We start from the raw sequence: 25,748 nt of genomic DNA, 5'->3' as shown, positions 1-25,748 counted from the left end.
GCTAAAATAGGGCATCAAAAGAACTTGTTAGGTATCCTACTACAATCATTTTACAAGTCAGCCTCAGTTTCAAATTTCCCCTTAAAAATAGTAGCAACACTTCACCCTAACTCATCCTAGAAGGTCAAATTTTGTTACAGCATCAGTGCAATGCCAGTGTTTTCAGCTGGATAAGCACAGGTTGTAAGGGAGAATAGCCTTCAGCCTAAAGATGGAGGTCTTCTGTTGTGCATTGACTTAGCAAGTTGTAGTAAACCTGCAGGGTTATCAAGAAACAACAGACAGCATGAGTGGGCATAGCCTCAGGCTTCTAGGTCTTTGAGTATAGACCTCTTTATACATAAACCACTCTGCAGCAAGTATATTGATACTGTCAGAAGAGAGCTGACTATGTGCATCTCCTTACTACGGGCTTGGTAATGTATTAGTGTTTTGCAGCTGTCTGATTGGTAAAGCTAATACTAACACCTAGACAATAATGACTGGAACTCAGCAAATAAATGTGAAAAACAGTGGGGCTGGTACACTAGCGGAGCCTAGTAAGAATAGCCTCTTACAAAGAGGAAAACAGGCAAAGTGCAGTGTTGTGAGTTTGATGAGTCAGGCTAGAATATTGCTGCATAGCATTAGCACCTGCATCTAGGATCTGTGTGATAACTGTGGACTGAAACAAGCGTAATTCTCAGATTTTTATATGGAGAGATTCACGCGTACTGATTAGGGAGGAAGCTATGCAAGCAATATCCCCTGGAGCAAATTGTCTAATGTAAATCATAATACATAGCAAACAGTCTTCCCATTTAGCTCAGTTTGCAGATTCTGTGTATTGTATTTTCATAAGGTGTTGGAGACCCAGTTGTGGATTAGGATTCTTTCTTTAGTCAAGGTTTGCAAACTCAGAACCTCGAGATCACATCTCCTTGTAATGCCTACAGTTTAAAGTATATATTGAGGGGAAATGCTGACAGAGGCAGATGATGGAGACTGTAAGGGAATTACAAGACAATCTGACCTGTGTAATTAACAGCAATTCCAGCATGTCCCCCACACTAAAAAAAGTAATTTTTATTCAACAGGTGTCATCGCAGAAGTGAAGCAAAGACATTGAAGAAAAATAATGAGATACATTTCTGGATGTTTATGCAGTTTCCTAACTGAGGAGTGTCCCATCTGAGGTAAATGACAAAAAGCACAAGGTGAATTATTTGTAAAATGAACATGTGGCCAAAGATACCTGGCATCTTTAGTCCATCAGAGATAAATGATTTCTCAATAGTGAATGGAAGGGAGAGCAGGTTAGGCTATGGAAGCCTTTCTGACTTTTTCACTAGTGAAATATATTCAGTAGTGAAAATTCTTTGCTTAGCATTTTCAGTGAAAAGGTTTTGGTCTGACTGCATAGCTTCTTTCTGTGCAAATGTATTTTTTGAGCTTGCTTTCTAGTTATGACTAAATGCATTGCTTACTTTTCTTTTACTACCAGTTACATATGAATCAGCTTTTGTTCTGCTTGTAAAGATTTTTGATCTTTTTTATTTCTTTTAAGGAATGTTTTTGAAAAACTTTTCTGTAGTGTTTGTTTGCCAACAAACACTAGAGAACACTCATTCTCTAGATTTGTAAAAGGAAACACACTAATTCTTTAGATTTGTATGAGGAAGTCCCTGCCATGTCTAGAGGCAGGTGCCTATGTCAGTGCTCATGTGAAAGTCATCCAGCTCTAATGAAAAAACTTACATTTCTGTTGCCAGTCGGATGAAAACAGAGGATACTGAAGTAATTTTAATTCATAACTGGAAGTTAGCTGGGCAGAACTACAGAGCAGTCACACACTGAACCAGAAGGTCTATGATGGAAGCAGGATTGCAAACTAGGCTGTAAGTAGTAAACCACAAAGATGAGTAGATGATACTGGCAGGAGACTGTAGTTGTAAGTCCTGAAACCTGTTGGGCTGCAAAGACAGGATAATATCTGAAACACCACTTTCTGTTGTTAAGGAAGCTGTTTGAAGCAGGTAAGTGATGATATAATGACCTTTCTGCCCAAATTTGCGATTTAATGCAATCTTACACGGTGCTTTAAACGGGTGATGACAGGCTTGATTTTGTTCTTTATTATTTGGGAAATTATTTCTTGTTAGAGAGGCCCAAGAACTGATGTAGGTACAGAAGCTATGTTCAGTCTCAGGACTTGTAGTGTATCCATTTTTTAGTACTGCCAGTGCCATCTTAAAGATTATGCCCTTAGTCTGAAGGAAGCCTGCTGCTGTTGGGTGAGCAGCTGCTCTGTGGATGCACAACAGTACTGAATCTGCGGACTTGCTGTGCATGTGAGCTCAGTAAGAGAACCATGTTTATTAACACCCTGATTAGAGCGGGAATGGCACTTGTAAACTGTCAAGAGACTGGAATGTGTGTGTGAAGATAAAATATAGCAGTAAAACCGGGCGATACAAATTTAGCAAAATGAAATGTTGCAGCAAGAGATAGCATTGGTAAATGTGGTTAAAGCCAAAACCTTTCTTCATGGGGAGAGCTGAAAAGTTGCTGACTTTCTTCCTGTGACTTCGCAACATTCTGGGGAGTTTAGAGGGCAGGCTTGCCTGACTGCTGAGAGACAGTCAACACAGCACTTTTGCATGGAGGATGACTGCAGCACAACAGCAGCACATTGCAAAGAGAAGTAGCAAGTACCCTGATGGAGGAAGAGGAGTGCAGGAAGGACTTTCCTCTAGACCTTCTGTGCTACTATGGAAAAAGAGCATATTTGTATGTGTGTGTGTACGCAAGACTCTTAGCTCATATTATTTATTACAGTCACAAATTAAAATCCTGCTTTCCAAATATAGCAGACCTGAATGTGAAACAAAGTAGAGGATGAAGGATACAATCAACCAGTTAGCAACTTAGCAACATCCAGGTCTGGAACATACATGATTTAATCCAGTGTAATAGGCCTGTAAAGGATCATAAACCCCTACAGACAGCAGGTCAGCAGGTATTATACTTCCGTAACTATAATATGTTACATGTAAACTGGCAAGAGTCTACCTTCAAGAGCTGCTGTCTCATAGGATCAACTTTGTGGATGTTGAACAACATAAATGACTTTCTAGTCCACAGAAAAAAAGTGTAAGAAGTGATGGCACTGTTTTTGCGTGGGAAGAAATCATTGGACAGTATTACACCTATTTTAAGTGGGGAATTTCAGAGGAATGACTGAGTTGACTGGCTCTCTTTGGTAAGTCACTGGAAACTGAGGTTCCTTTAAAACTTGTTTGTAGCTGATTCATACTGACTTTTGTTGCCTTCCATTCTAAAATAACATACAGAAATGGAGAACAATTCTTGCATGCAGAGAGCACCTGGACAAAAGTGGCTGTTTCATAGCTGCTAGATGAGAATAAATAACCAATTGTATCAGTTTACATGACTAATACATTTAGGAACTGCAATCAATTTGGAAATCTGTTTTCCAGCCATGGGGTCATAGCCCTCAGGAGGCTATCACAAAAGAAATCTCTAGCAATGTGTGTCAAAGACTTTTCATAGAATTGTAGAATCACAGAATCATTTAGGTTGGAAAAGACCTTTAAGGTCATCAGTTTAAACCGTTAACCCAGGACTGCCAAGTCCACCATTAAGCCGTGTCTCTAAGCACTGCATCTGCATGTTTTTTGAACACTTCCAGGGATGCTGATCTCACCATGTCTCAGGTCAGCCTGTTCCAATGCTTGACCACCCTTTCCATGAAGAAACATTTCCTAATAGCCAATCTAAACCTCCCCTGGTGTAATCTGAGGCCATTTCCTCTTGTCAGATTGTTTGTTATCTGGGAGAAGAGGCCGGCCCCACCTTTCTACAACCTCCTTTCATGTAGTTGTAGAGAGCAACAGGGTCCTCCCTGAACCTCCTTTTCTCCAAACTAAACAACCCCAGATCCCTTAGCCGCTCCTCATAAGACTTGTGCTCCAGACCCTTCACCAGCTTCGTTGCCCTTCTCTGGACACGCTCCAGCACCTTAAGGTCTTTCTTGTAGTGAGGGGCCCAAAACTGAACACAGGATTCAAGTTGTGGCCTCACCAGTGCTGAGTACAGGGGGATGATCACAGCCCTAGTCCTGCTGGTCACACTACTTCTGATACAAGCCAGGATGCTGTTGACCTTTTTTGGCCACGTGGGCCACACTGCTGGCTCATGTTCAGTTGGCTGTCAACCAGCACCCCAGGTCCTTCTCCCCAGGCATCTTTCCAGCCACTCTGCCCCAAGCCTGTAGCATTGCATGGGGTTGTTGTGACCCAATTGCAGGACCCAGAACTTTTTCTTGTTGAACTTCCCACAGCTGGCCTCAAACCACTGGTCCAGCTTGTCCAGACCCCTCTGCAGAGTCTTCCTACCTTCAAGCAGATTAACATTCCCCCCCTCAACTTGGTGTTGTGTGCAAACTTACTGAGGGTGCGCTTGATCCCCTCATCCAGATTGTCGATAAAGATATTAAGCAGGACTGGCCCCAGTACCGAGCCCTGGGGAGCAGCACCTGTGACCGGCCACTAGCTGGATGTAGCTCCATTCTCCACCACTCTTTGGGGTCAGCCAGCCAGCTTTTTATGCAGTGTAGAGTTCACCTATCAAAGCCATGAGCAGCCAGTGTCTCCAGGAGATGCTGTGGGAGATGGTGTCAAAGGCTTTACCAAGGCCCAGGCACATCCACAACATCCACAGCTTTTCCCTCACCCACTAGGTGGGTCCTCATGTCATAGAAGGAGATCAGGTTCACCAAGCAGGACCTGCCTTTCATAAACCCCTGCTGGCTGGGCCTGATGGCCCCATTGTCCTGCATGTGCCACGTGATGGCACTCAGGATGATCTTGCTCCATAACCTGCCCCGGCACGAGGTCAGGCTGACAGAGCTGTAGTTCCCCGGATGCTCCTTCCTGCCCTTCTTGTAGATGGGTGCCACACTGGCTGACCTCCAGTCTGCTGGGACCTCCCTGGTTAGCCAGGACTGCTGATAAATGGTGGAGAGCAGCTTGGCGAGCTCCTTCGCCAGCTCCCTCAGTGCCCTCGGGTGGATCCCATTCGGCCCTATAGACTTGTGCACGTCTAAGTGGAGCAGCAGGTCACTGTTTCCTCCTGGACTGTGGGGACTTCATTCTGCTCCTTGTCACAGACTTCCAGCTAGAGGACTGAGTACCCTGAAGGTAACTGGTCTGACTATTAAAGACAAGCAAAGAAAGCATTAAGTACCTCAGCGTTTTCCTCATCTTTTGTGGCAATGTTCCCTGCCACATCCAATAAAGGATGGAGATTATCCTTGGCCCTCCTTTTGTTTCTAATAGATTTGTAAAAACATTTTTTGTTATCCTTTATGTCAGTGACCATCTTAAGTTCTAGCTGGGCTTTCTCCTTTCTAATTTTCTCCCTGCATAACCTAACAACATCCTTACAGTTCTCCTGAGTTGCCTGCCCCTTCTTCCAAAAGTGATAAATTCTCTTCTTTTACCTGAGTTCCAGAAAAAGCTCTTTATTCAGCCAGGCCGGGCTTCTCCTCCAACACTTGCCTTTCGGCACACGGGGATGGCCTGCTTCTGCACCTTTAAGACTGTCTTCTTGAAGATCTATGATCTATGATTCTGTGATCTAAAGGAAAAATCTAGTTCTTCTGATTCCACCATCAAACCAAGTATCTAGTCAGTCTTTAAAAATACTGGAATAAGAGGTAGTAAACAGAGGTTTACTTTAAACAGAGGATTTCTTTACTCTTACTGTAAAGCCAGTTCCTATTTTAGCTAGTAAGGTATCAATCCAAAAAGTTTGAGAACTGCTAGTATATAGAGGACAGTTTATTTGACTTATTCCCAAAGGATATTTTGGGAAGGTGAGAAGTTACCTCAACATGAGACAAATTAAGAAATATAAGCTAACTTACACATTAAAAAGTGGGCTTGCAAATATATTTAAAGGAATATCAATAAAATATCTAGGCATATGAATGAAAAAATCTTCAGTTGTGGTAGTTAAAATAAATATGATTAGAATTAGCAAGCATTTTATCCTTTTTGTACATTATTGCACAGTTATAGAAGGTATATTTGAACTTGTTTCGTTTTGTGAAATATTGGATTTCTTTTCTGTTAAAAGTAGCTTACTGGATTTGAGTAACCTAATTCTTTTACAGTTTCTTGATGACAATACTCTTAAGAAAGAATACCCTATTTTCAGAAAATGTTATGGAAAAATAATCATAACAATGATCTGAAATACAGAACAAACATTTAGTGGAAATACTGAATGTGAATCTAACAAGTAATTAACCACGCAGTGAAGTGTCTTTCTTAGTGGATGACCTTTAAATTCATCACTCGTTTCCATTTTCAGGGCTAGGGTATTAAAGGTCTTCCCTACCAATACCTTCTGCCAATTGAGTTATTCTGTGATGATCAGTACTCAGGCCACTACGTTAGTAATTTGTAAATTAGAAAAAGTGGCTATTGATTGAAGAGTGTTTCAGTTTAGTTCAGACATAACACTCCTCCCATCTCCCGAATGTGTGCAATATAGTGTCAAGTGCATCAAAGTAATGCCTAGAAGTGACTGACAAAACTAGGATCTCCAAGGCAAGAACAGCAAAAGGAAGACTGATCACAACAGCTTTTCCAGGAAAAGCTATGGCATGGGGTCAGTCACATTTTCCCAAGGAATAACAGGAAACCTCTTTCCCAAGGAAGAAGGCAAAACAGGGGAAAAAAGAACTATACAGACTCATCAGCAAGCACAGGTGTTTGAACAGACGTAGTGAGCTCTGTTGCCCCAAAATCTGAAGAAATCCTCTGAGAAATTTCTTTCTCTAACCGGTGTTTTATAAAGTGTCTCTCTCCCTTTCCAGTGATGTTGAATCATTCATGTTGCTGGTGACAGTCCTTGTGGAAGATTCTGCCCCGCTGTCAGATCAGATACTGAGTTGTAAATTACATTTTCCTTCTGCACATAAATAGTATAAGGTTCCACTTCCATTGTGTCTTCCTAGCAAAACAAAACCAAAAACTGTAAATACAAGGGGCAATTTAGTTTGGCACGACTCTGCAAGCATTTCGTCTGGACTGAAGAATGTAACTGGGAAATAGTGCTCCCATATTTATTCTTCTTGGACTCAAGATAAAAACAACTATTGTTTTTTCTAGCAAAGAACTTGTTTTGCTGTTTCTGTTAAAGATTTGAATGGTAAAGCTGGGGTATTTGTTCACCTGCTTCTTTTTCCTCTCCTACTCCACTTACTTCGGACTGAAAAAAATTGTATTAGGGTCTAATTCTCTAGAAAGAGCAAATAACATGGTAGAGTCTTGACCGTGATAGATTCTTCCATCAGTCTACAATTTCAGTCTACAGACACGCTAATGAAAGTTGCATGATGTGACAGACTGGTACTTCAGTCATTATTTTACATTAAATGCAGCTGCATCTGTCATCAACAACTGGGAGGTAGGACAGCAATAACAGTAACTAGAATTAACTAAGTCTTTTCAGAAATTGAAACTGAAACACTTTTTTAATTGATGACAGAATTTGAACCTAGTGTTTACTGTAGGTGCACAGATATTCATAATATAGGTGTAACATGTCTTGCCTGCATAGAAATGCTGTTATTTATGTTTGGTAGCAGAGAACAGAGACACAGAGCTGTTGGGTGAATTGCTCAGCTACACAGAGCAATTGAAACAGCATGGGGAATTCAAAAATACCCCCCAGCTTGCAGCTCAGCACTCCTTCCATTGTTTTATAAATGTTTTGTCTTCAGTATCGTTGGTTCTTTGATTGTGGATTGACCATACAAGATAAAGAGTGGCCTTCAAAACTTGCACAATATCGCAAGAGGGATATTCTTGTTCTCCCCTGTGTCTGTTAATTTGGTTGTTTGATCCTCTTGTTTACTAATAGCTTTGTTAATATTCCTATGATACTGCCTCACCTCCTCAGTACTGTTGCTGTTTGTACAGCAGTTGTGGTCAGCGTATCCGATATGACCAGGGAGATGTAGTGGAACTCACTCTTATACTCAGGTAAAGATGGCAGTTGCTGAGCCTTTGCTGTTGAAACATGCCTCTATTATTTGCTCTAAGTCAAAATGACGGTGATGCTAGGCTTTGTTTTGTCCTCAGATACAGTTAAGAGCAAACAGACAAGACACAGTAGCACCTGCTGAAAGCAGAGAGTAAAAATTTCATGGTTTCCCTTTACTGACCATGTTTTCAGGGCTACCAGAAGATCACTGATTTGGTGATGGTTGAATTTGCATCATTCTCCTTACCTGTGGGGAATCTGTGGGAGCAGTTTCAGGAGTTTTGGTTTTGTGGCACAGTCTGTGGAAAAGAAAACGGGTATTAAAACACAATCCTTCCTCAGTCCTAGGTTTGGCTGGATCACAGCTCGGTTTCTTTGCTCGCAAGCTTATGAAACATTTATTTTTTTTTTTCATCAAGAGTAAAGCCAAAAATCCTTCTCATGCCTCTCTCTCTTGACTTTTGATCCTGAAAATATGGCATCCTGACTTTCTTTAGAGGTCTTTTCTCATGTTTGTGGGTGCTTAAGCACAAAGTGGAAGCAGATTAAAATCAAAGTCCTCTGAAAGGTTGTACAATTTGAAGTTAGTGAAATTGTATTGAACTAATTCTTCACCTCTGAGGGAGAAGGTTTGAGAGAAAAGCAGTTTTGGAATAGGGGAAGGAGGGAACATAGCTGAGGTACTCGGTACAGATGCTAATTCAGCCTTTCTCTGCACAAATGATTTACTGCTTTTTTCTCCATAGCAAATCCTAAAGGGGCTAGAGTCCAGCTTCACCCAGGATGCTTTTTCCTAAATACAGATACAATCTACTGTCCCCTCTGTGGATATGGCAGGATAGCACTGGCTAAGTCTTCTGGTACTTGATAGAACTTATTAGGCATCAGGAGCAACCCCTGATCTAAACAAGAGAGACACTGACAGACTATCACAGTATCTGAAGAACAGCCTTACTCTCCCAGTTTCCTTTAGAATGAAGAGCTCCCCTTTAGCATAACAGTCAATGCAATGAGGTTCCTCTGCAAATGCTACCTATTTTTATTTTACTCAGGTGCATTATTCAGTGAAGATGTGTGCAATGTACAGTGTCTGCAGTATAGAAATATCTGATGTAGTTCATTCAGTTATTCATAAACAGCACAGACTGACAGAATTATATGATTTCAAGACAGAAACAGTACTTAAAGATTTCTTCTAGCACTAGAAGATCTTTCCTTAGCACCCTATCATACATACCTGTCAATGTGGAGCTTAAAATAGTACATGACAGCCACGAAGGGGATAATGCTCAGGAAACAAAGAATGATGGAGACATACAACCAGGTAAGGTTCATGTTCTCTAAACACAAAGAGTTAGTATCAGTTGTATCTTCTCACTGCTCCATTTCTCTATTATTTCAGTACAGATTAAAGCTGCTTTAGCACATACACACATTCTCAGCATGCTCATATAATAAACATAATCCGCTTCAGCAGAAGGGAAAGTCAGTAACGAAATTTGTCTGAGAAACACAAATGGAGTCTGTATCAGAGACAAAAGCAGATCCCACAAATCCCACAGTGAACACTCACAATATTTTTTCACTAAGCCATACCTCAGATCCTGTCAAGGACTCAGCATATCTCAGTACTGCAACTCACATAGTTCTCAAAAGCAACAAAAAAAAGCAAAACCCAGAAACCAAATGTCGTACAGTCTCAGACATTCACAACTTGCAATGATATGTTTTCTTTCTTTCTGCTGGCCACAGAAGAGTTGGTTCTCTTTCTCTCCCTTGCCATGATTTCAGCAAGAGACTTTACATTTGCATATAAAAAAAAAAAAAATTTGCTTATGTTCTGCTTCAAAGAGATTATTTTAACACTATAAAGTCATGAATGCTTTTTCTCTGTACCCAACAACATTTCCAATACCAAAAGAATACTATCACACTTATGTATATCCTTCTTAGAGAAGAACCCATTCGAAAATAGTGTCTAGAACACAAACAAGCTGGTGATGTTTCGGGGCAAAGGCAGCTGGGGATGGTGCTCTTGTCTATATAGGACTTCACTGAAGGTTTCTATAGTTTTTATGGATTTTTGTCCCTAGAAGGAACAGAAATGCACTGGAAGCCGACCAGGATTTTAAACATCCAACAAACAAAGAGAAGCTTACCTGGGGGAGGACAGCCTACGTCCATGCTCTGGTTCCACACTGGGTGGGACATGAAGCAGGTTGCATTAGTCACGTTGGTGCTATATGCTGCGAACTTGCTGAGAACAGTCACTGTCCCGTTGTCATGGGCTTCTTCCCTGGGGGGGGAGTTGCTCTCTGGGACCCACCAGATCTGAGCAGCCGGCCTCCCTGCCCCTGCCTCGCACACCGGCCTCCCATCGTCATCATCACAGCGCACGGTCAGCCTGGGGGGGACTGCAAAGTGTCAGGGGGGGGAGATGCATGGAGTTAGTTTGCTGCAGTTGGGATATGATGTTCTTGTTCTCTACCTAAAATGTACAGTGCAAAGAGCAGAAGAAGGTTGGAGGCGCCACCCCGTTACAGCGACATGGGCCAAAGTCACAAGAGACCAAGATCGTGCCTCCTTTTTCCCTTTTGGACAACTCTCCCCCATTCAGGTGAGTCACCGCAGCCATGTGCCATTAGAGGAGGTTTTCTTGGACATTGCAGGGGGGCTTATCCCAAATGCGGGGCTGAAGTAGACTTTTGTGCTAAGCAGCCATAGTACACGTGGTTTAAGATGTATCTGAATGCCAGCATGAGAGGAAATGGGTCCCCTCCTACGGTCTGGGTAACAACATCCCGCCTTTGACAGAGTATCTCAGCACTTGGAAGTGTTACTGTCAGCTGCTTTAGTTCTCTTAAATTAGTCTATTAATGATTGAATCTATGGGATAAGTGGATGCGTGTGCAGGGTCCTCTTTTAGTATACTGGAAATTGCTTCACACCTCTTGCTTCTAACTAGACAGTGGAAAAGGGGGTAGCAGAAGGGAGAAGAGGTTTGGGAAGTAAGAAGGGAGACACACAGCTACTACCAATGAAATGCATGACACTTTCTCCCAGCAAGAAAGGTCCTTTTCCTACTGCACACTTCCCCTGGTGCATGGAGAGAGGAGCTTTGTATGTCCAGGCACAGACATGGTCCTTTGCAGAACTGTAAAATGAGGAAGGAGCCCCTTACCCAGCACGGTCAGGTGGTACATCTCATGGAAATTCCCTTCTGTTGCTACTACTTCGCAGGTGTAGTTTCCCTCATGGGCTATTCCCACTTGCCGTATCTCAAGGTCAGGATCCCAATCTGGTCTGGATCTCCAGTTTATGCTGTCACTGCAGTTTGTTCTGTCTATCTTGTGGTGATCAGCCCTGTATCCCAAAGTGCAGGGGCCTCCAACTTTGGGGTTCATTTTCCATATTATCATAGTTGTATTTGGTCTGGGAGTGCAGGTGAGCACAGAGGTGCTACCTACCATTGCTGACACTTCGAGGTTCCCTGCAGGAGAGAAAGGAGAAGGACATGTGAGAATGTGCCAGGCACATCACCCATAGCCTTGGAGTTCTGCTCTGTGCTTCACAGAGAAAGGTGTGCGTGGTCACACACCAGCGTGAGGCCCTGTCCGTGCTCATCTGCGAATTGTCTGTCATCTCCTATTACAGCTGTGGATTATGGAGCCAGTGGACTATTATAGTTTACCCTGTCAATACTATCAACAACACTGTGGGCTAAGGCCTTGTATATACCTCTTAGAGGTGTAACAAATAACCATGGTGGAGCTTTGTGCAGGAGTAAAGGTTTTTTCCTAACTTCTCAGAGGTGTCTTTTCATTTTCTGAATCTTTGTGAACATATAAATTCACACTGGGAGTGTACACAATGTGTACATATGCATTCACACCGTGTCTGTTCTGGTTTTACTGCAGTGGTCCCTGTAGGACACAAATGTAAGACCTACCCATTTTTGTGCCAGGCACACAGCTACGAAGGTGTTAAATATGCCCATATCCCTATGCCTCTTGCTTGCAAGGCTAAAATTTCAGAGAAACTTTATTCAGTTAATGTATCAACTGTGTTGACTCTCTAATAGTAAGTATGTCTCGTTCTTGAATTCTGCTTTGCCTTTGCTTGGAAACATGCTGATTTTATTTTATTTTTTCTATGACACTGACTCTTCTGGGTTTTAAAACATGACTCTTGCTTGGAGTCAGGCACAATACCTCCTGTCTTTATCTTTTCATGATCCATGAACTATGTACTTGAAGCCAGATTATCTGTATAGAAAATCTTGGACTTAATTCTCCCTTCCTGTTTTTTGGAAGTTACCACAGAAGGACAGAGAGCCAGATCACTATTATGGCTCCTCTGTGTGCAGTGTTTGTTCAATACAAGATTCACCCTCAGGATTGCCTTTAATATTTTTATATATATTTTTTTATATATATATATATATATATATATTTTTACTATGGGTCCCTGAATTTCTTCTTAGCCAAGAAAGTAATTTGCCTTGGTTTTCTTCCTCTACGAGCTTTCAGGACTAATTCTTTTTTGCACATATTTAACATGAGTCATGCTTGCTGTCTTTATATTGACCAGATTTGGGACCCCTCATCTGCCTGTGTCTTCAGCTGACACATCCAAGGGGTCAAGTTTCTAGCCCCAAATTAATTTAACTATTTCTTTGATCATTGAAGCCTCTCAACATGATGCCACCTTTGGGACTGTTGGTTATTTTGGTTTATTTCAACTAGTCACATTGGGACCTTTTCCTAAATAAAGTATTCCATGGTGGGTTTTATTTGCAGTACACGTGTACATGTGAGCGAGCAGCTAGAGACAAAAGAAAGGTTACCTGTAACTCTTCTTCAAGATGAGTTGCTTATATGTGCATTAGTGCTGCCTACACTTACATTGGCAGCTGACCCTCCTTTGTGAGGCACTTTTGAGATTGAGAGAAAACAAGAGTCTCAGCCACAGGTTGTAAACTAGTGTGAAGAGTACATGAAAGAATGGGACTTTTGTGCCCTTTAGATCCTGCTGAAATTAAAAGCAAACAACCCCAAAAATCCACAATGTGTGTATATAAATAATCGCCTGAAAAGACCTGTCACAGGTAAATAACTTTCTTATTCATAATCTCCTAAATGCGATACTTGATGAGTTAAAAGGAATAATATCCATAGCTGTAGCCCAAGCCAGCCTCCATTTCCCACCTCACTCATTCCCTCTTTTAATAGGTGACCATTTAAGTTTGAGACTAAACCACTGATCTGAGTGCTCTGTGTCTCTGATGGAACCCTGAGTTGCTCTTTACTTGGGCTGAGTAATGGTTTTTAGTGGCATTCGGAGATCTGAGTGTCAGGAGAAATCAGAGTACTACCTTCAAACCATGCATTAATCTGGAAGGACAACAAGAGTTAACCAACCTGATTTGTACTGACAAATGAGTTTTTCACAAATTATTCCAAAAATGTTAACCCCCTCCCCAAACTTTTCAAGCAGATATACTAAAGCAGCAATTGAAAGTTCAGCTGGAATATGCAAAGAACTAGAAGACCCTAGTTTTGCATGATTAATCAAACCTTTGTCAAAGTCTTCCTCAGAAACACCAGACCTGACTTTGTTGTGTTTCACTATCCCCTACCCAGAGTTGGAATTTCATGACCTCTGCTGGCTGGCACAATGGGAAGCCCAGTTCCTGAACATTCACAGTGCTGTAAGAAATGGTCTTAATGAGCATCAACTTCAAATTATTAGTCAAATCACTACTATTATCCTCTCTGAGAAAACTACAGTTGGTTTTACCTTAAAAACATTGTCTGAAATCTCATTACCTTCTGAGCCATTTGAGCTCAGTCACTTTTCCTTCTGTTTCAACTGTGTTCCTGGGAAATGATTTCTGGCTTGCGAAATGAACACAGTTCACTGCATTTAAACTACTTACAGATTCCTTTAAAGGTTTTTGCCTTTTCATTTTGAGGGCTAAATATCCCTTGTGTGAAGACATTTCCAAACCTAGACCTCGCTAATGCAGATTGATGTAGGTGTAGCTGTAATATTGCCCCACACTGTACAATGCTGTAATGTATCAGTTCCTCCAGCTTTATAATTTGGAAGTCAAAGTGTAATTCTGAGAAGTTGTTTGTTTGGTTTTTTTTTTTGGGGGGGGGGGTTGTTGCTGGTAGAAGAGGAAAATCAGGTGGGAATAATATTTCACTGAAGCCATCTGCTTCCCATTTTTATTACATAAAGGCAACAGTATTTAGCTTCCCGCTGCTCAATACTGCCAGGATTCATTGATTAATGTTTCCAAGCATGGCTTAAGAAGAAAAGTTCTATCTATTCACACCATTTTCTGATACACAAATTACCCACCAGCCCCACAAATGCTTGTTTCCTTGATTCAATTGTCAGCAGTGTCCTGTGATGTACTATTACATTGGAAGTGGTTTTAAATGACAAGATTTTTCTGCTTGATGACATTTCAAGAAAATGTGAGGTGTGTGTTTTAAACTGAGATGATTTTACCAGGAAAGGAACTGAAAGAAGCTCTTTGTCTCATGATGGTTTCTGGATGTGAGTTCTGTGAATGTCTCTGAAAATTGGAGAACAAAGTGTTTCCTCTCCCAGTTTAACATTGCCAAGAGCCTCAGACCTCCGACTCATGTCATCAGTATGGCTGACTTCATCTAAAAATGACTAAGCAAACCTAAGCATTCAAACAGCCTGTGTGTCGGGGCTGGGGGGTTTTTGGATATTTGCAAATGTTGGGCAGGAATGACACTGTTGTGCATATTTAATTGTGTACGCTTTTATTTACATATTAAAGCAGGATCATTTTACTAGACTTTCAACTCTACATCTCCTAAGCAGCCTATTGCAATATACGAGTTCCTCAACATAACCACTTGCGTGCTTCGAGACTGTAAAGGAAAACGGAGTGAAAGCAGTGCTTTCTTCTATGCCTTTCTGTCATATTCTCCCCTGAATGAATCAGGTACCACTCACTTCAAATTATAAGCCACACCAGTCATCTTAAAATCTACTGAATCATGTTTAAATACATTTTTAGGTTTACAACAAATTTGTGGAAGGATTCTGAATTCTCCTGTATCTTTTTACTAATTTAGAAGGCTTTTAGCAAGGCAAGAGCTTTTCCCCAGACAGTAGATTAATTAGTAAAAAATCTTCTTGTTTATTCTATCCTTCCATACAGCTTCCTACTTTTGTAAAGAGCCCTTATAAACATAATAAATTTAAATTGCTTTCACTTTACTACCCTCTTTCATTGGTAGAGTGCAGATAAGTGGCATTAGTGTAAATATGACTTGTGTACTTTCCTCCTTGCTTTGCCTCTTCTCTCATGCATGCTGCTAGAAACATGATCTTTAGATCATATTCTTTTACAGAATATGCATATGCCAAAAATCCTGAAGGGTTTGGCTAATTTGTATTTCTGAAAGGACTTTGAAGACCTCCTCCTAAGGTGGAACAAGGAATGTGTTTTTATCTCTGTAGAACAGAAATATATTATTAAGAGAGGGTTTTATCCTATATTATGATCCTGTTAGCCTGTTCACATTCTCCCAAGAACTGTCTAAAACTGCCTTTGTGTTGAAGTCAGAGAAACAACAACAAAAAAAAAACCAACCAAAAAAACCCCAACAACCCCCCCACACACACACAACGGTAAGGGAGCAAGGTTTAACTGCAAAGCCTGTACCTATTTTGATCGTCTTCTGGTTCAATGTGGCATGGAAGCATGCTGTGATGGCAGAGTGCAGTGGATACCTGCTAGACTGAGTCCCAAACCCAGTGTAGCCAGGCTGATACTGCTGGGCATTTGCTCATTAGCCCTGCTTGTCAGCCATGTGGACAGTTACAGTGCTTCCATTTCCATAGATACTCACATTATCACATGGTGCAGAAATCTTCCACCATGCTTCCTCTTCTTCCAAGAAAGCATATGCAAAAAAATACCTCTGCTTCATTTTACCACAGAGCATAGTATCAAGTTCAGATAATTTAGGGTTTTGAACTGTGTGAGCTAAAGTCTTGTAACTCACCAGCAAAATGGGCGTGGGATCGGGTAATACTTGATGAGAAACTTCCAAATGATGAAGAATAGTTTCAGCCATTTTCATAAAATTTTCTGATGAAAAGAAGATTTTCTTTTCTGTCCATTTCAAGCTAAAATATAGTCTATCAGATGTCAAGACCTGCTGGTTTTTATTACAGAGTTAGATTTTTTTAAAAGCAGTCCAAAATATATACTGTCAGGAATCAATCTGTAAATAGGTACGGGATCCACTAGCACAAAGGCAATCCTTTAAATAAAAATTATCTTCATCTTTATCCTGTCCTTCCTAGTCAGCCATAGCATTTCCTTCAATTTGTAGATGTTGACAGGACCTCATTTTGGGCTGAGGTTGGACATGCTCTGCTTTCTGTTTCTGGTGAGCATATCAAAATCCACCTAGTCTCTAAAAATGTGTTTCATTAGAACATAAAACAATATGCTAGAAAGCGAAAGCTCTTCAGTGAACACAGAATTGGTAGCTATACTCATGAAAAAAAAAAAAAAAGGCCTGAAAATAACTCTCCCCTGCTCTCTGTGCACCTACAGAACAGGTTCTTTACCCCAGCCCTCTCTTCTGCTCTACCAACTTTCAGTGACTTGTCAGGCTGCACACATTCCACATGATCTCTTCTGAGCTCCTTTTTCCATCACTTCCATGACTTCTTGTGGGTCTGCTCCAGCCAAGCCCTTTGCCAACGTCTCCCCATCTGCTTTCTTTGCCATCCTCATGCTGCCTGTGCCTGCCTGCACTCTGGATACGTACTCAGCAGCTCTGAGGGAAGCCACAATCTCTCCTTCCCTCTGGGAATTTCACTAAATCTGAAGGGTGTATGCCTGCTGTGCAGGCAAACTAAACAAACAGAAATATTTGTCATTTAACAAGAGCTGGCAGCTAAGAACAACCAGCTGATCACTCACTCCCCCCACCCCGGTGGGATGGGGGAGAGATCAGAAGAGTAAAAGTGAGAAAACTCATGGGTTGAGATAAAGACAGTTTAATAAGTAAAGTAAAAGCTGCTCACGCAAGCAAAGCAAAATAAGGGATTCATTCGTTACTTCCCATCGGCAGGCAGGTGCTCAGCCACCTCCAGGAAAGCAGGGCTCCATCACACATAACGGTTACTTGGGAAGACAAATGCCGTAACTACGAACGTCTTCCCCTTCCTTCTTCTCCCCCCAGTTTTATATGCTGAGCCTCGTATGGTGTGGGAGATCCCTTTGGGCAGTTGGGGTCAGCTGTCCCAGCCGTGTCCCCTCCCAGCTTCTAGTGCCCCCCCAGCCTGCTCGCTGCTGGGGTGGGTGGGAAGCAGAAGAGGCCTCAGCTCTGGGCAAGCACGGCTCTGCAGCAATGCAAACATCCCTGTTATCAACGCTGTTGTCAGCACAGATCCAAAACACAGCCCCATGCTGGCTGCTGTGAAGAAAATTAACTATCCCCCAGCCCAAACCATCACAGTGTTCTACTCTGTTAAAGAGGACAGATTCAGTGCTGCAAGTGTTTTCATTCAACCCTGTCACTGCACCACTATTTTCTGGAATGGTGATTTCATGCTTTAAAATGACTTAAAGTCAGTTGCTAAAGTTTCCTCTGTGATAGCTGTTTAGTTTATGCCCGATGCATTAGGGTGTATGTGGCATACACGTCAGCATTCATCTATTCAAACAAAGGACCAGAAACAAGTACACTGCATTGCTACTTCTCTCAAGGTGAAAACCCATGTTGTAGCTGAGCTGAACTGACAGATTGGTGTAGCTGAAGAAGGGGATAACCAGTGCAGCAAGGACCTTACTGCCTGTGGGGCTGCAGAGAACAAGAAATTTGAAGAGGTGTGAGCTATCAGGTTCATCCCTGTGCAGTGATAACCATAGGACAACAATTAAATGTCAGTACTGTTAACTATGTCATTGCACACGGGAGTGAAGAGTGAAATGAAGCATTGTGTATCTACACATTTACTGTAAATAACTTCTCATTTTCAGTCTTATTATTCATAAATGAGTGCACTCTGGAAAATGACAATAACTTTTTTCTGTTAGCTGGAACGAGCAGAGGCCAGGAGCCCAGGAGTATGTGCTATCTGTCACGCTGATGTAGAAAAATAGGGAAGTCAGGTTCTGGGAGTTCTGTACAGTTCTGGGCTACAGAATCCTAGTTTGGTGGTGGGTGCAAATCCATCATGAGCAGTTTTCATCTTGGAGACTCATCTGACTGGTGGGTAGGGTAGGAGGCCTTTAGACTGAGGTCCTCCAATTTGACTTCTAACTATAATACCAATAGTATTATGCTATCCCTCATTGTTTCTCCTTGACTGTTAAAGATTTTAAGCCATGTCTGAGAAGGTTCTCAAGCTCTTTTCCAGTGCATTGAGTGCACATTCCAATGCACTGACAGATCCCACTTTTACATTTGAAAACGGACATATCTTCTTAGGAAAAAACAAACTCAGCTGAGGAGTTTGCATTTGTGTTTCAAAAATGTTCTGGTTACTGTTGTCATGCTAAAACTACTGTAATTGAAAAAGATTGGGGGAAAGACTTTGTTCTGCTTTTTTTTAACATGGTGTGTTATTTTTTAAACATAGTGTGTTGGACAGCTTTCATGGACAACTAGTTGCACCAGTTCCTTTGTGGTGTCACTTACTCAGTCATTTCTCCTGTTTCTCAGTCTTTCTCACAGTAAAAGGAGAAAGAAAGATTTTAAAAACAGGAACATTTGATTGTGAAGCCACTAAAATTTTCAGGGGAATCATCAGAAAATCAGAGACAGCTATACAGCTTGAAAGTGCTTCTGATTGCTTTCAAATAGAAAAGATTTCCAGCCTCTGTTATTCTTTATATCAGGTTTTAACACACAGTAGAACATATTTTTCCCCTCAAAATGGCTCAAGTCCATCACAGACTGTTCAGAAATGTAGCTGTTAAAGATCTTTTCACACTGTAAAGAGACTGTGTTACTTCCTCAGACAACATTCTATCGTGTCTTTATCTCTTACAGTAACAATCTACCACGGTGTTTTGGTGCATCTCACCACCCCCACCCCGCAGATTGTAATGTATTCAACTTGGAGGTATAATGAACTGAAACAATGATCATACCACAAGAAAATGACTAACTATATCTTGGAAGGAACATATTCTATGAGTCATAGTAAGTCATAATCAAAAATGCCCTACCGGACGCTTGGAAGAGGCCAGATACAACAGGCTGAGCTCTGCATCTGTTCGCCCCTACTACTGCCACAGGCTGCCTGTGGCACTTGGCAAGGCTTGTCTGGAATGAGGTGAGAGACAGACAAATAGAAGTGCTTCATATTAGCACAGGGATTGCTAAGGTACTGACAGGCTTTCATATACGGCAGCTTTGTGGCTCCAAAAATGTAGCCACAACAGCACTGGACAGAGTGTAGGCTGAAAACCAGCCCTGTGTGTCTGATGAGCAGTAAGTAGTTAGGCTACTCTAACCTTCACGATAGAAATACGGCCTGAGCTCATATGACTGTTTTTTGAAGTGCGATCACAGCTTTTTCGTATCCTTAAAAGGACACAATAAGAGATTTATACCTTTATTGTTAGTTTCCTACTGACACTCTTTTATCCATATTCATCCTTATTCCTTGAAAATACCTCCTATTCCCATTTAATTCTATTTAGGCTTTTTCCTGTCTTCAGAAATTCCTTTCTTCCTTGTACTCAAAATCTTCTTTTGGTCTCCTTTTAACACATTTCTTTTCTGCCACCATTACTGTGTCACTTGCAATATAAATATCCTTCTGTCTCATACAAGCTGAAATAGCAACCCTAAAACACAGTCAGAAAAATATACTTTGTCATTGTAAACTCTGGTTTACATGCCTGCAGCACGGCTGGATTTTTTTTAGATTGCAAACTTTAATATGACTGTAGATGTTGCAGGGAGGTGGGCACACTGACAGAACTTAATAATGATCCCAAGGTTTCAGTCTTCCCATTCAAGATAGAATATACCTTTGCAGTTGCCCATTTCTAGTTTCTAATTTTTCTATGATCTTTTAATTCTCTTTAGCTTTCTCCAGCATCCTTTCAAGCAGTCATTCAAGACGGCTGATTTTGAGGGCAAAGGAAAGATGTTAAAGCTCACCTAGTTAGAGATGCAGTTTGATACAGTGTCCTCTTGAAAATCATAAATTAAGCTGAAGAACAGAGGGACAAGTGGAGGGAAACATGATGGATAAAGAACTGGATTAAGGAGAGAAAGCAAAAGGCAGTGTTAAAAGGTGTCAGGTTAAAAGTAGCTTGCTAATAAAGTTTCTCAGCAGAAGATATTTATGGTAATTCTGTTTATCGATTTTACTGATGGCATTGGCATTTGCATCAGGAGTGTGTGAGGAAATCTGCTGAAAGCAAGAATATAGCATTATTAAGATAAAGAATGGAAATGTCACACAAAAAGGACCTTGATGAGTAGAATGATAGATGTGTGCTGAAATTCAGCAGCTCAAAATGTAATAACAATAAAAATAAGTAGGACAACAAATTCAGGCTGGAAATTAGAATAGAGAATCTTGCTTCAATCAGGAAGAAAAACAGCCTTTCAATAAGGTGGGTGCTTTTTTTGATGCTTAGATTGCTCATGAAAAGTGTTTAATGATACAATGCCTGCAAAAAAAGGCAATTTGATGCAGTGATGTAGGGGTCCTTTCTGAAGTTTTGTTTCCACCCTCACATATGATGGGCTATGTCTCAATATAAATATAACTCTAGAAAAAAGGATGGCTACACTTCTTTAATGGAGGAATTGGTGTTTAAATGATGTGTTAGTGTCATCCAGCTTACAGAACAAACACCATTGGCCAAATCCCCAGCTGACAATAAGTCATCACTGAATTTAACAAGCTGTTGTCTGGCTGTAGACTTTAAACTTGGCACAGCAACTTCTGTGTGCAAAGTAAGTAGATCTTCATCCTTGCAGAATGTGAGCTGGAATGGATGAGGGGAAAAGGGATTTACGCTGGATGCCAAAGTGCCTTGGGTAGTATATCTTCCAGAGTAGCACTGTGACACCATGTGTAACGCAGTGCAAAGGGCCCTTCTACTTGTCAGTACAGAAAAAAATACAGCATGTTTTATATTCTGTTCTGCATCCTGAACTTGGCCTTTTACTCTCTTCCTCATGAGAAGAAAAATAAAATAATTTGTACTGTTTATTTATGCTTAAGTGGCATTGTCCTGCTATTCTAAACAAAAATAGATCATTGACTGCAAACAATAGGTTGTATGCTCTCTTTTTCATACTTTGCAGAGAACAGATAAAGGACTGCTGTGAAAACACATTTATGACCTCATTTTTATATGGTTAAAATCTCAGTCATACCTGTTCAGTGCTTAGCTTTAGCATAGTACTTTTCTTCCTACATTTTCTTACTCAGCACAAAGGTAAGGCAGCGTAAGAAGATTCCCTACATTTTTTTCTTACAAATGATTGTACCTCTAAATACAAAATACGTCAACTGTGAGTTTTAAGTAGCATGTACTTCTACAAGCGCATACACAATTACAGAAATTTGCTTTGTAGTCATGGAGTACGTGGTCAGCTTGCAAGACTGAACTTCCCTGTTTCCATGGTTTTGAAACTAGACACGTTCAGACAATGCATTTGGACCACAGCAAAATAAAACATTAATGTCAGAAGGACACGCTTTGGAGATTGTATTAGGGCAATTTAGATGTCTTCTGAGGAAATTTTTGCTTAATTTAATAGTACAGAATTCTGTTTTAAGTATTTGAGTAAGAGAAACAGGTTGCTTGGACTCAGCTGTGTTTAGGACAAAAGAAATCAGAAAGATTCCAGCACATAAACCCAAAGGAGCAGCAAAGAAATACTGAAATGGAGACAAATGTAAATTTACCAGAATCAGGTTTTAGAGTATGATTTTATTTTTTTTTATCTGCACCAAGATTCCATGGTAAACTAGAATAGGAAGCAGCAGAGATAGGAGCACTAAACACACGAGGACAGAAAAAGTCAGAAGGTAATAAAACACTAGTACACTAGTGAAAGAGAATTAACAAGTTATATTGAGAAAGAAACTAAATGAAAGCAATAGCATTCAAGAAAGTTGCGTATGCAGGTAAACTTGAACTCTAGCCAGGCTGCTCAGTAAACTACTTCACTTTTATACGCCTCACATACTCTAATTCCAGCACTGATGCAATGCCATTTGATTTTTCACTGTTGGTAAAACTGAACAACCACAGAGAATCACGTCTCATTATTGACAATGGATTTCTTTCAGCTTCCTCTGAAGCACTTGGTCATATCCATCGTCACAGGATACAGCTACAGGTGCAAGACTTACACAGTCCACCACTGCAAATCTCAATCCGATAAAAAGAAATTTATTGCATGAGCCTTTCATTGACGATCTCACCCTCCATTATAACCTTTCCTCTGGAGCATGTACAGAACCACCTGTGGTGTCCTGTCTGCTTAGTTCAATTAGAGAAGTCTTCAAAGTGTTACTGAAAAGATTTTGAGTCTTTTCCACTGCTGCTGCTACGAGGATTGTCACAGAAGGACTGTTAGTACAGATCAAGCACCAGCAGCTTCAGCAGCATATTATCCAGCTCTACCCGGGGGCAGATCTAGATAGGACAATCATGAAGTGACCTCAGCCTTGCTTCCAAGCTGCCTCTTCTGCTCTTGTAACAACTAACCAAACCACAAAACCCAAGGAAATGTTAAGGAAAATGCTACTGTAGATAAAGCCTGGTTACACACAACAGTTTTTTCATGACCTTACTTCATTAAAAGTAGCTTTCTCTAGTCTTCAGAAGGGGGGACATAGTTTGGTGGTTTGGTTTTTTTTTGGGGGGGGAGGGGGGCGCAGCATTCAAACATGAAATTAGATTTTAACTGAACAACTTTTTGTATGTTCTTTGAAGGGGAATATCATTGATTCTCCAAGACACTAAGAAGTTAAAATCCTATTACCTTTGGGTGAAAAAAACCCCACTTTTTGGCACTGGATTTTTTTTGTAATATTTCCAGCAAAGTCAATTATTAAAAAGAATTTTTGCTGGTAGGATTTTCCTTTGTCTTCCCCATTTTCTTCAACATTTTGTGACATGTCCATACTCCTTTACTTTTTGAGCAGCTGTATTTTAAAATGTTAACTGTCTCTGACATTACCATAACCTGCCTGTACGACCCTGAGCAGGTTCCTCAGTATTCTTCTGAGATAGTTCTTTACCTGCAGAATAGGGGCAGGATTTTTACCTCCAGTGTGCCTGTTGTGAGGTTTTTTTTAATAATGTTTGTGAAGTATTTAAATTTTTTAAATTTTAAATTTAAATTTTTTGCAAACTTTAATAATGTTTGTGAAGTATTTAAATTTTTTCCAATGGGTAGCACTGAGGTAACCATTTTGGACACCTTATTTGATCAGCCAAACACATTACAGGCAGGTGTTCCCTCACTGCCAATGATGACTGCATCCATTTTGCTTTAAAACAGCACCAAGGAGCCATTTTTATTTTCTGGCCAAATGGAACAGAACAACTATTGTTCATGTAGTTTAGTTCTACCTGTGCATAATGGGAATGGACTAATAGGAATGGACACATGCTTATGTGTTACATATTATTCATAGATATCCATGTTTTAATTTGTATCTCACAGACCTATCTGCCTTTTCCCTCTATCCACAGACAGTTTAAGTTTCTGGAACTGCTGCTCAAATCCCTAGTTTTGTTGCCAAGTCCCTGGACTGCCGTGTGCTGTCTGCAAGAGCACAAGCTCCAGAAATGCAAATGTGGGAGACATTAACTGTATTAAAACCAAGTCAACTACACTAGAAGGCAAGGTTAGAAAGGCTTAGAAATGCCACTGTCTTTGCCACAAAAGCCTTTCCTGCTATTGATGCTGATTTTGCCCGTTAGCTTCAGAACAAAATTCCAGAAACTGCTCCCTACTGTCAGCACATCAGTGATCTTCCACCACTCCTCAGAAAGACACAAGAGATCCCTGCCCTTTTTCAGAGCACCCACAGCCTCTCTTCAGCAGAAACCACATGGCCAGAACCTTCAAGTTCACAAATACTTTCCCAGGAATATTTTTAATATGTCAAACGGATCAGTTTCTCAGATGATGTGGATTCAGTGGTCTGAGTAAAAAGTCTATCTGTGACAAATGATACATTCCCGGCTAAGGGTCGCTAAATAACTGCCTACATGGAAGTCATAGGGATAACTCCCGGCAGCCTTGTAGCCCCTGAAGAAAGAAAAGTAGGATTGGATTTTGGGGAAGCACATTTAACTTGTGCTCCATAACTTTTAGTAATTAAGGAAAGTCACAGCATGGTGAATAGCTTTTATGTAAAGAAAATAGCTGTGCATATTTCCCTTCCTTCCATCCCTGTGGCTGACTGGTCCCAGTTAGACTCACCTACTGTACTCATGACCTTGATGGTGAACAGCACAAAAACACACACAGCCTTCCCAGCGATCTTCATGTCGCCTCCTGCTTTCATGACTCGGGCAGCTCCGTCACTCCATCCATCCCACCGCCAACCTAGCTGTGGTCATGGGGAGTATTTCTCGCCTGCCAGCGCATCCTTAGCAGCCAGTGTCAGTGTTTTCTCTCCCCCTTTCCCACTCCTCTCCTCCAGCTGTGCGTGCTCCTGGTCGACTGGCTCCTCAAAGCTGGAGAGGTTCCTCCTTCTGTCTTTTCAGAGCGCTAGGCTTCCTGTGCCGAGAGCCTGGGCGAACACTGAGGAAACAGATTGAACAGCTCTGCCTTCCGTTCATTGGCTCTGCTCGGGAGGCTGATGAGTGGAGATAAACTCTGCAGCAGAGCTCAAGGGGGTAAAAGTCGAGGAGATTATTCAAGGCTGAGTTTAATATCAAAAAGGAAATCTTAATCTTGGAAAGCTAGAGAAAAACTTACTCTTCATATTTGTCACTGCCACTACTACTACTGCTGCTGCTCCTTCTTTATCACTTCTTTGTCACCACCTCCAAGAAAATTCCTCCTCATGTCTCCCTCAAAAGAATCAGCAGTCTCAAGTCTTCTCTGTAAGTGATATTTTTAATGATTTCTCCCTTCAGTAGCTATTTAGCTACTGGCAGCATAGTTCTCATCTTGAACAAGGTTTTCCAGACCCTGGAAATAAGAGAAACCGAGTTTTGAGGGAAAAGAAAACCCTATTTTACATACTTTTCAACAGAAATAATACAGTAGTTGAAGCTGACCCACATAATTCACTGAAAAACTGTTTGGTTTTTTCAGAATACTTGTGTGGTTTTTTAAAAAATACTATATCTGTTTCCCCACATCCTCACTGATGTAGTAAGTTCAGATTCAGGGTTTCTTTTCCTTTCTTAAGCCACAGCACTCCCCCAGAACAGTTCCGTGGGTCAGCAGTAAAGAAAAGGCCTCAGCTATTGAAAGCTACAGCTCCGAATAATTACCGCTGAGGACAGAGGAGTAAGAGGTTAAGAGGAAACAGATCAAAGTTGGCAGGAAATTGAACTGCTCAGAGGCTAGGACTGCACACCGTGTCTGAACATCAGCAAGCTGTGCTGATGACTGTAGTATGATGTTTTGGTAATTTTGTTTGATCAGACCGGTGTTCAAAAA

The 25,748-nt window shown here is 41.1% G+C and overlaps 1 protein-coding gene and 1 long non-coding RNA gene across 3 annotated transcripts in view; one reads left to right on the top strand and one right to left on the bottom strand.

Annotated features, from left to right (window-relative positions):
- Positions 1–25,748, top strand: part of LOC129736154 (uncharacterized) — a 132,858-nt gene that overhangs the window by 98,458 nt on the left and 8,652 nt on the right. The window contains exon 2 of the long non-coding RNA XR_008732382.1: positions 1,077–1,175. This is a non-coding gene — a long non-coding RNA (uncharacterized LOC129736154). The remainder of the gene's footprint in view (positions 1–1,076; positions 1,176–25,748) is intronic.
- Positions 2,793–24,866, bottom strand: LOC102047561 (cell surface glycoprotein CD200 receptor 1-A-like). 2 transcript variants are annotated; one of them, XM_005433394.4, is made up of 6 exons: positions 24,555–24,861; positions 11,240–11,548; positions 10,218–10,472; positions 9,296–9,398; positions 8,306–8,357; positions 2,793–7,023 (listed from the first exon to the last, which is right to left on the bottom strand). In XM_005433394.4, the coding sequence occupies exons 1-6, from the start codon at positions 24,637–24,639 to the stop codon at positions 6,901–6,903; spliced, it is 927 nt and encodes a 308-aa protein (XP_005433451.2). In that variant the 5' UTR covers positions 24,640–24,861; the 3' UTR covers positions 2,793–6,900. The 2 variants fall into 2 exon arrangements, with proteins under 2 accessions (XP_005433451.2, XP_014142264.1); XM_014286789.3 differs by lacking the exon at positions 9,296–9,398 and having other exon boundaries at positions 24,555–24,866.

This window comes from Falco cherrug, chromosome 5 (assembly GCF_023634085.1).
Source record: "Falco cherrug isolate bFalChe1 chromosome 5, bFalChe1.pri, whole genome shotgun sequence".
Classification (NCBI taxonomy): Eukaryota; Metazoa; Chordata; class Aves; order Falconiformes; family Falconidae; genus Falco; species Falco cherrug.
The sequence above is the reverse complement of the archived record's forward strand: the minus strand, read 5'-3'. Positions and strand labels throughout refer to the sequence as shown.

Excerpts from the sequence above, each read along its gene's own strand:
- LOC102047561 (XM_005433394.4), bottom strand. The coding sequence starts at position 24,639 with ATGAAAGCAGGAGGCGACATGAAGATCGCTGGGAAGGCTGTGTGTGTT. Across the intron at positions 9,399-10,217 it reads CGTAGGCTGTCCTCCCCCAG|AGAACATGAACCTTACCTGG; the intron begins GTAAGCTTCTCT and ends CTTTGTGTTTAG. Across the intron at positions 8,358-9,295 it reads TTTAAGCTCCACATTGACAG|ACTGTGCCACAAAACCAAAA; the intron begins GTATGTATGATA and ends TCTTTTCCACAG.